Here is a 10,487-nt window from a genome sequence, read left to right as displayed (position 1 = left end):
GACACCTCGTGATCACATACGTTGGTGTGCTGCTTCCATGTGGGCTTGGTTGCTTCTCTTATTTCATTCTATTCCAAACTTATTTCTTATTCCTCTCGATCATCCATGGGTATTCTTGGCTCTTCCCTATATGCCTCACTACCAAAGATTATAGTCTGCTTCAACTCCTGCCCATATCAAATTATATTTCTTCTTACAAGCTACCTTTGCAAGAGGCATTATCTTCATTCTCTGAACTCCTAAAGTCCTTGCCATGTAATTTTCATACTCAAATGACAACAGCCACAATTTATTGTGTTGCCTACATGCCAATGAATGGTTGAAGACTTTGCATAGATTAATTTATTTAATTCTCTCAATTCTATGAAGCAGGCCTTATTATCCCTATTTTACACAGGAGGAAATCAAGATTTAGAGAAGCTTAAGAGATTTGCACAAAGTGCTCAACTGTAAAGGGGAAGACTTCTGGATCGGAGGAGCTTACACTATTAACCCATAACACATACTGCCCTTTAGTTTAATATTGATAGCACAATAGATGCATTTAATTTCCTCACTTACACGCTACTTAACAGTAAAGACTCTGTTATTTCCGTTGTATATCCTTTGTAAATGCCAGGATTTTAAAACACGCTAAATATTGGTTGACTGGATGAATCAATATCAAGAGTGAAGTTATTGTAGTGAAAAAAAAAACCTGGACATAATTTGTATCTTGAAATGTCTTCTCCAATCATTCAGTAAGGCATACTGAAAGCAACAACAAAGCCACCATACAAGAAGTAAGATGGCATTTACAGGTAAGCTTGAGTTACTTCATATGATTATCGTTGCCATGTGCCACCAAGGCGCCTCCTAATCGAAGCGTCAGGACACTAGGAGGAAACATCGGCATCCTCACAGTGCCCTTGCTCAGCCTTCACCTGTTGTATCAGTTCCCATGGCAATCTGGCTTATGGGTGATCACCCTCCTTTGCCGAGAACTCACTTTCCCGAGAATGATGTCCTTCTTCTCAGGGACTGGCCTCTTCTGTTAATATGTCCAAAGTACTTGAGATGAGTTCTTGACATACTTTCTTTTAAGGAACATCCTGTCTATACTTTTTCCAAGACCGATGTGTTCATCCTTCTGGTAGTCTGTGATGTGTTCAGTATTCTTTGCCAAAACCATAATTGAAAGGCATTGATTCTTCTTCCGGTTTTCTTACGAGCTGTCCAGCCTTCTTAAGTATATAAGGTAATTGATAACATCACAGCTTGGACCAGGGCACTTTAGTTCTGAAAGGGAAATCTTTGTTTTTTAAAAACATTTAACAGTGCCTTTTGCAGCAGCAGTTTGGCTCAATGCAATAGGAAGGCAAGAAAAAATATATTGTTCCAGTGCACATATGCATAGGTTCATTCCAAACAAAACATGCCCCAGCATGCCTCAGTGAATGACTGCAGAAACGTTCTCTCAAGAATCCACTTAGCTTTGTCTCAGAAGGGCTTTCTGAAAAAGGATGCTACCGTGTGCCATGGGACAAAACCAATTTGAGGTCGGGGCAAATACAAAACTTTTTGAAAACCTCACTGGATATCTTCCCAAATCACTGAGGTTTTGCAACAATTTGAGGTAACACCACCCCATAGAAAACAATACTTTTGAATTAAAGAAAGCTTTTCAGGAAGGTGGGGAAGACCCCGAAAGATGAACCAAAAGAGAAGAGACTATCAACTTCAACAAATGGAGAAAGTGAACCGAAAGTCCCTCTACTTCCAGTTGCCATGGATGGGATAGCTACTCAAAGCGGGATTTCACGTGGATCAGCAATTTCCATTTTAAGCACACATAATGGCCTTGGTCAACTCTTGGCTTGATGAATGCCAAAGGCCTTGCTCAAAGATAAACTAGTTCAAAGAGCTCATCTTTTTTTCAGTGGTCCAAGCCACATGGAAGCTACTAAGATGATTTTAAGGAAGGAGTCATTATCAGGGAGGAGACTTGGATTTACAAATACACTTGAGAAAGCAATGTCTGATCACGACAGGGGTTTCCAGTTATATTCAAAGCAGAGAGGTCATCTGAAGGCCATGGTGAATGTTCTACTGAGACTGCAAAGGGGTAAGAAGTTCTCTAAGGATGATCTTGAAGTTTTATGGCAATTGAAAACTGCATTGGTGATTTTGAAATAGGCCTGGAAAGTAGCACTGAGGAGTCCTTTCTGTCATGACAATGCACCTGCTGATCCGTTGAGGACCCGAAGGGATGTTCTATGAGAATTTTGCTTGGCGATCTGCCTCCGTCTACTTAACAACCTCGGTCTTTCCCCTTCAGCTTCATGTTTGTCCCCAAATCTCAAATGGCTTTTAAAAGGAACACACTTTGAGTCCCTTGAGGATGTCACAAGTACCCCTTGGATGTAGAGTGAATCAGAGAGTGCAGGCGTCTTCGGAGAGGCTACGAGGGAGGGAAGCTCTGCCCCCAGCGTGGAGAGACCTGCATGGAGGACATCGGTCTCCTGCTGCAGGTTCCAATTCTAGCATTTCTGTGTAATACAGTTTCCTGTGATTCTGGAACAATACTTTTGATTCAATCCTCATGAATGGTGAAATTTCTAGACGACTGCTGCAAATTTTGGTTTTGGGTACATGTAAAATGAACTCTTTAACAACTTTAAACTTTTTTCAATTTATATTGATTTTGCCTATTGGTCCAGTGGTGAAGATGTTTGTTTTCTTTATGATGAGTTGTAATTCATACTGGAGGTTTTGTTTTTTGATCTTCATCAGTAAATGTTTCAAGTTCTCTTTATGTTCAGTAAGCAAGGCTGCGTTATCTGCATATCACAGATTGTTAATCAATCTTGGTAGTGAATTCTTTTTCCTAGAATACTGTTACTTGAATTATGTTTTTGATATGTGGATTGAATAGCATTGCAATAGGATAAACCTTGACGCATCCCTTGTACTCTTCAAATGACTACCTCTTGGTCTAAGGATGAACACAAAGAGATGTTCTGAAGTTTCCATTACTGCAACATTATCCACAATTTTTATGAACCATACAATCTAATGCTTGTGTATAGTTAACAAAATGCAAGTAAGCTTCTTTTAGTTATTTCTGCTTTCACCCAACATCCATCTGGCGTCAGCATTGATAGCACTTTTTCCTTTCCTCCCTTGATTCTGGCTTGAATTTCTGGCAGTTGCTTGCTAGTGTACTGCTGAACCTTTCTCTGAATTATCGTTAGCAAAATTTTACTTGCAGATGGCAAAAACTATATTGCTTGACAATTTCCACATTCCATTTGATCACCTTTCTGTGGAATGGGCATCCATATGTGTCTCTTCCTGTCAGTTGGTTAGGTTAGCTATTTCCAAATTTCTTAGCAGAGGCAAGTGACCACTTCCAGCATTGCATCCATTCATATAACTATGTGGGATGTCTTCTTCATAGTCCCTGAAGTTCAATGTGTGGATAATACATAAAAAGACAAGATATTTGTTCACTAGATTTTGAACACTCATAGATATGTGATTTGTTTCAGGTTATGAAAACATTTTTGTTTAAGCTCTTTGTGTGCTACATGTGACAATTACCTCCTCAATCTGTGCTTTGTTCTATTTTGTCTGCAGGATGGTGTAGGGGTAGACGAGAAGCTGTCTTTAAGGAGAGTAGCGGTGGTGGAAGATTTCTTTGACATTATCTATTCAATGCACGTGGAAACAGGACCAAATGGAGAACAAATCAGAAAACATGCTGGACAAAAGAGAACTTACAAAGCAGTAAGTGAAAACATCTCACATTCTCAAATTTGGTATAATGTATGCTTAACATAGTTTAAGAAAGTGTATCATCTGTCGTCTGTCTTGGACAGTAATTAGACCATATCAACATTTGAACTATAATTATTACTAACTGTTGTGAACTAAAGTTCACTGAGTGTATTGTGGACAATTTAAATCTGCTGCAAGCATTTTCTTATTGTTTTCTCTAAATATATATCATATAATTGGTAGTTATATATACATACATATTCATATGTACAATTGGTAGTTCCTGTCTAATACCCACAGATAGGAAGGTATATTTGTTACATATTGAAGGTAGAATAATGTATGAATTGTAGTCTGGAATGCATAAGCTCTGGTACTACCACTACCATCTTAATATTCCTTTTCCTTCAAATTATAGTGACAGGTTTGAGTATTTGGCATTTAATGTTTATGATCATATAGATAAGGACACTTTATGTGCTTTTTATATGTGACCTTATACTAAAGGTATTTGTTCTGAAAAATGTGCATTTTCTTAAGTTTTCAGAATGCACTATTAAAAGTTGTGTGTTACTTTTATAGATCTAATGGGCTAAAATGTTTTAAAATGAAAATATATAATGCTTTTCTCATAAATTATATGGAGCAGATTTTATGAGCTGTTAGTAATATATATATCTGTGTGTAATCAGAATGGAGTTCTATATTATTTACAAAATTTTAAATTATATTTACAGTTTGATCTAGACAGTTCTACTATTTCTATTTAATTAAATACCTATGAAATCATCTTAGATGATTTATCTATGAAAGATTTTATCTATGAAAGATCTATCATCCTTTCTAGGAAAATGGAACAATAAATTAAGATGTTCTGATATAAGCAAAGGTCCATCCGAAGTACTTACAAGTCCAGAGTAATAGCCTTTTTGAGAATTCTTACTGAACTTAGCTTTTGGCTACCTTTATATTAATTGTTTTTAGCTATATTGATACACAATATCAGTCTGGATCCATTTTTTTTTCAGATACAGAAAAATGTGTGAAATGCTCAAAGTTTCAAATACAGGTACATATGTTTGAAAATTAGCTACTGAGCATAAGAAATAGCTTCTTTTCCATAACTATTTTTTGCTATACTGCTAGGGTCATATTGAATCTTTATAGCTGCATAATAACCCTTAATACATGTATTTCTCTCTCTTCTCTATGGTTTTGTTTCTTGGCTGTTTCCAAATTGCATGGTTTGTGGGCAGGCACTATTGTAAGTTTCCTTACATAATTCTGCCACATAAACTTTCTTTTGACTTATACATCTTGGGAGACATTTGTTCCATTACTAATGATAATGACCTAGCTTCTTGAGATATTTGTATATAGACTAATATTACTGAACATATTCATTTGCCTGTACCCTTAGCTAGGGTTTTATATCTGGACCATAATAATAAAAACAACTGTATATTGACCTACTAATATCACTAACTGTGTATGCTGATGATAATTCACTTTTATGAAATGGCTTCCTGAACTTGGTAGGAGTTTTTAAGGTAGGATTATAGTATAAGTTTAATTATATGTAAATGAACAATTGTTTGCAGATGAAACATTGAATACACAGTTTCAATTGTTTGTAATGAAAATCACTGTCCAACAACTGGCTTCACTATCAGTAGCCATAAGAGAGCCAAGCCTGACTAGGTACCTAAAACAATTTAAAATAATTTAGTCTTAGAAATCTCTTGTCTTAACTTCAAACCCAACCAAATTCACTGTCATCGAGCCAATTTTGACTCATAGCTAGTCCATAGGACAAAGACTCTAATTCAGAAGTAGAAAGTCTCATTTCTCCAGTGAAGTAGCTGGTAGTTTTGAACTGCTGACCTTGCAGTTAGCAGCCCAACACATAACCCAGTGTGCCATGCCACCAGGACGTCAACAACAATGGGCATCAGCATAGGAACTATTTTGTGGATGGTGTAATGCCCGGCAGTGCTGTGTTCCGTTGTGCAGAGTTGTTATGGAGCAGAATTGACAACAGTCTGAACAATCTTAGAAAAGCACCTATTAGCAAGGTGGCATTACAATGGGAACATGAGACCATGACATAGACCCAACTTCTCCTCTGTTTTCTTAACTGAAAGGTAGATAATGTCATCCATTGCTATTACACATGCTAACAATTTCCCATAGATTGGTGAAAAGGTTTCCAACGTACCGTATCATTTTTCATTAACACTGTGGGTTTCGACAGAATGCAGTTGGGCAGAGGTATATCAATCTAGAATATACACGCAATAGCAGAAACATTATCCTTTCCCTCTTGAGAGCCTTCCCCTTCCCCAAGTTTGTTTTTTTATTTCTACATATAAAACGTTCTCAGCTTTTCCCAACATCAAAAAGGATCCCTGCCCCCACCTTGCTTATCTTTTAGCCCTTTGGTATCTTTCCGTTGAATCCTGATTAGGAAACTTCCATTTTAAGGAGTAATCATTCATTGTAGAACAAAAGGACTGCTGCAATGTCATCAAAACTGTGCACATGAATCTACGATGAATTTAAGTGTAATGTTGAAAATTGATATAAATGTTCGGTTAATGGGGCATAAAACTGAATGCAGTTCTAAAGGGAATGGCTTCGTGCTATTAGGGGTCCTCGACTGTGGGTCAGAATTTAACTCTCTATACTCATCCTCAAATTGTATAGTCACTGATAGAATTAGGTAGATACCTATTGCAATAATAATGGTTCGCATTAAATTGAAAGGTTTTGGTTCCTACTTCTACCACATGAGCTTGTAGCACATGCATGACTATGTTTACTGACCTTTTTTCTCCCTCATTTCTCCATAACCACGACACTGCTCTTACACGCCTACTCATCAAAGTCTGTCATACTGTCTGAACAACACTGCCCAGAGCGTTAGTGCTCATTTTGTTTACTTTGCCTTTTATTTTTTCTTGCAAATCTTTCTGGTTTTCACTCTGCAGGAAAGAGTGGTTCTTTAACCCTGGATTAACTTCTGAATGCTCTTTGGTTTTACCTATCTGCGGTATATCATTCCTTGAAATATCTAGGTATTGTATCACTTACATTTCATTACAATCCGCTTTTCCTACAGATACAATTGGAGGACATGCATTGAATTACTCATGAGATGTTTGAAAATCCACATAAAATGACACACTGTCGGGATATGTAAAGGCTATCAGGATTACCTTTCCCATTCTAATTGTGTTCTTCCGGGTCTTTCCCTTTTCCTCCTTTGTCTCCGTTTGCACGGGAACTGCCAGGGGTGTACTGAAGGGGTCTCTCGTACGTGGGGCTCTGCTCAGCTCCCAGTGATCTCTATTTGCAGAGGAGAACAGAGGTGTGGCACATGCGAGTAGCGTTTATATTTAGACTGACAATGTATCCTTACACCGGAGACTAAATGCAGTTATTCTTAGTAATTTGAAAAAGTCACTTCTAAACTAATGCTGTAACATTAAACAAGAAAAAAGCCAACCAAACTGGGATGTTGTCTACTCTTCCCCTCTTTAACTCTTTCCAGTTTGGCCGGATTCCGCGTTGAGGGAGATAGACTGTCCTATGGCAGTCCCTTATCACCTATCTTTTATCGTAAGTTCAGTACAGGTTCTCTTTCAGAAATGAATCTTAAGTCAAGCTTATATTCCAGGATAGAGTTTCAAAGTTCTTACTCGCTTGTAAGTAAAATAGAAGGCGATTCAGAAATTAAGGGAGAAGGGTAAGTCTTGGTGTTCTCAATCGAGTGAACAAGGTGTACATGTGTGCACATCCACCCAGCACAGCACTGCCCACATGTAACTTGTAGTGCGATATCATAAAGTTACTTATGTTTTTCACAAGCATAACTGCCCAGGAAGTACATTCCCTTCGTGGTGAGTGTACGTTATAGTTGAAAGAAAACAGGTTTGGAGCCAGAGAGACTAGGGAAGTTTCTCCTTTCAAATCTACATTTTTGACGTGGGAATTTGGGACAAATGCTCTGCTATTTTTGTCTCCTCCTCTTTAGATGGACATAATGGTCTATGCTGTGTGGGGGAAGAAATGAGTTCATATGCAAAAAGTACTTGATATATTGTAAAATTTATTGCTATTTATCCTTCCTTGTCCAGGTTTATTTTTGCACGTTCTCTGTCCATGTTCCAGGTGGAAGGACTCATAGGACAAGTGCAGAGCGCTATCATTTCCTTAATTGAAATTATGGATATTATGTTCGCAGCCTGCCTTTAGGTCTCTGGTGGGAAACAGGAATACAATAGGTAGTACTTGTAGTTAAAATACGACTACTGACAACTTCTGTGAACCTTGTATAAAGGGTACTGCCCTGGGAAGCCCTGTTAGTTTGGTTTTTCTTTTTTTTGCTTGGTTGAAAGAACACAAGAAAAGCTCAGAATTCCTGTGACTATGCATTTTGTCAGAAGTTCATGAAAACTTCACTTATTTAGTTTTCTATTTTCAAAGTTTAAATATGTTTGTCGAATGAATTGTGATTTTTAAAGAATGAGCTTTCAAAATAAACGGAAGACGAGAATCCTCCTTCATCCACGGTGATTCTTCCCAAGACCCCCAGGGGGCGCCTGAAACCATCAACTCCCTGCCATCGAGTTCATTCTCTTCAGAGCAAGCCCCTAGGACAGGGTAGAACTGTCCCATTCGGTGGGTATCCCTGTGTTTCCAAGACTGTAACTCTTTATAGGAGTCTGAAGACTTTTCCCTTTCCCACTGAGTAGCTGGTGGTTTTGAACTGCTGACCTCTGCGTTAGCAGCTCAATGCATAATCCATTACACTACCAGGGCTACTTTACTTGAAAACACGGAGGGGACCAAGCCCTATATATAGTATGTGCTTTCCTCCACCTGTTCATGGCAGGAACCCCGGTTCCTTGGAAGGCCACAGTCCCCTGACTGACGGTTCTGATCTTTAAATCTGATAGAACAAAAGATCTTCCTAGTCATTGTTCTGAGTAGGGAAATAGGCATTCTATATGGCTGTTCGTTTTACAAAAGTTGTCCTGGAAATAAATAGAGTAGTTCCCCCTTTCTTCATATTTAAAAATAATTAATCATTTTATTGGGAACTATTACAGATATCATAATATTCCATAGTTCAAATTCCATCAAGCAGTATTGTACAATTGCTACCACAATCAGTTGTGAAACATTTTCTTTCTTCTTGAACTCCTTGATATCATCTCCTCTTTATCCCCTCCCTCCATGACCTTCACCCTCAGGAACCCTACTTTTAAAAATTGTGTATATATATTGCCATATTTTTAAAAATTTCTATGGTTCCAGTTAGCCTTAGACCACCAAGGTATTTTTCTTTTTATAAATGCCATTTGGTTCAGCATATCTACTACATAATAGGATATTTTAACTAGCAGCAGTTTCTGCTTATTTTATGCAAATTCCCAGAATTCTTACACACTGAGAATGAGACCCTAACGAGCCAAATTTGCGGCAAGAGTGGTAGGAAGAAAGATGACGCCAGCCTAAAATTCAAGAGTTCTAAACAGTTCACTCAAATCCTTTTTGGCTCAGGTCTCAATATCCTCTCGTCGGAAATAGAGCAACCGTTCTTCCTGTTCCCTTCGACCTCAGCAGGAATGATAGTGATGACAATACAGTGCAGGGGCTGCTACTGTGCACTGGAACAAAATGAATTTATTCATCCAAACAAGCCATTAGGATCGCAAAAGGATTCCTCAGATAGAGGGAAGGCATATTGCTCTTGTAAGACCAAATCAAAAATACTGATAAAGCACAGCTCAGAGATAGAAGATTTGGGCTCATGTATTTTCTAAGTGAGGTCTCCTCTAACAGTCATAAGAAGGATATGCATTCAGTGGTTTTACTATTTCTATGATTTCACATTTTAATCAAAGGAAGGGCCTATAATGGACTATCAGATAGCAGCAATTTCCCCCCAAATTTATTGTAATAACCTAAACTATATTAGCACCAGGAAGTTCCCTAAATCGCAGTATTCTTTTCAGTTGTAGTGCAATATCATATTTGTGTGTGCCTATGCTACCTGTCTCAGCTGTTCGTGTACTCTCTGGCTTGTGCTGTCTTTTTCTGTAAACATGCATGTGCTTGGTGTTGTTTGTCCAATAGATCTACAAGGGACTTCCAAAATGTTGTGGGACAAAATCGTTTTCCCATCACTCTTTTTCTGTGGATTCTTTGAATTCCTTCTGGCACATCACAGCCCTAGGATAGGGAGGTGCAATGTGAACGAGAGCAGAGCTCCCCTGACTCACAGCAGCCCCACAGGGCAGGGTACAACTGCCCCTGTGGGTTCCCACGAGTTTAACTCAATAACAGTAGGAAAAAAACAAGCCAAATGTACTGCTGTGGAGTCGGTGTGGACCCATGGTGACCCTATAAGACAGGGTAGAACTGCCCCTGTGAGTTTTCTAGAAGACTGAAACTGTTGATGAGGGTAGAAAGCCCCTTCTTTCTCCCACAGACCAGGCTGTGGTTTCACACTGCTGACCTTGAACTTAGCAGTCCTGGGTGTAACCATGAGGCCACCAGCGCTCTTCTAATTAAGTTTAACTCAAGATTAAGGAGGATACCAAGTGGGGATGTGGGAAGGAACATGGGTTGACAAATCTAACAGCACAAAATTGGCCTGTCATGTGAGATCTAGTGAGGCATCATGTATAATCGTGTCTGGTAGTGAAATGGTGAAAACT

At 38.5% G+C, this 10,487-nt stretch overlaps 1 protein-coding gene across 4 annotated transcripts in view; it reads left to right on the top strand.

The window, feature by feature from the left end:
• NOL4 (nucleolar protein 4) overlaps positions 1-10,487 on the top strand; it is a 387,938-nt gene that overhangs the window by 88,681 nt on the left and 288,770 nt on the right. For 2 of the 4 annotated variants that reach the window (XM_004702942.2, XM_004702941.2), the window contains exon 2: positions 3,619-3,768. In XM_004702942.2, coding sequence (XP_004702999.1) covers positions 3,619-3,768 — 150 coding nt within the window. Of the gene's footprint in view, positions 1-3,618; positions 3,769-4,765; positions 4,829-10,487 lie in introns of those variants that run through there. The other 2 variants (XM_045296177.1, XM_030887307.2) reach the window with 2 other exon arrangements.

This window comes from Echinops telfairi, unplaced genomic scaffold (assembly GCF_000313985.2).
Source record: "Echinops telfairi isolate 266 unplaced genomic scaffold, ASM31398v2 ScPeMD7_7400;HRSCAF=8409, whole genome shotgun sequence".
NCBI lineage: Eukaryota > Metazoa > Chordata > Mammalia > Afrosoricida > Tenrecidae > Echinops > Echinops telfairi.
This window is presented reverse-complemented; position numbering and strand designations above follow the sequence as displayed.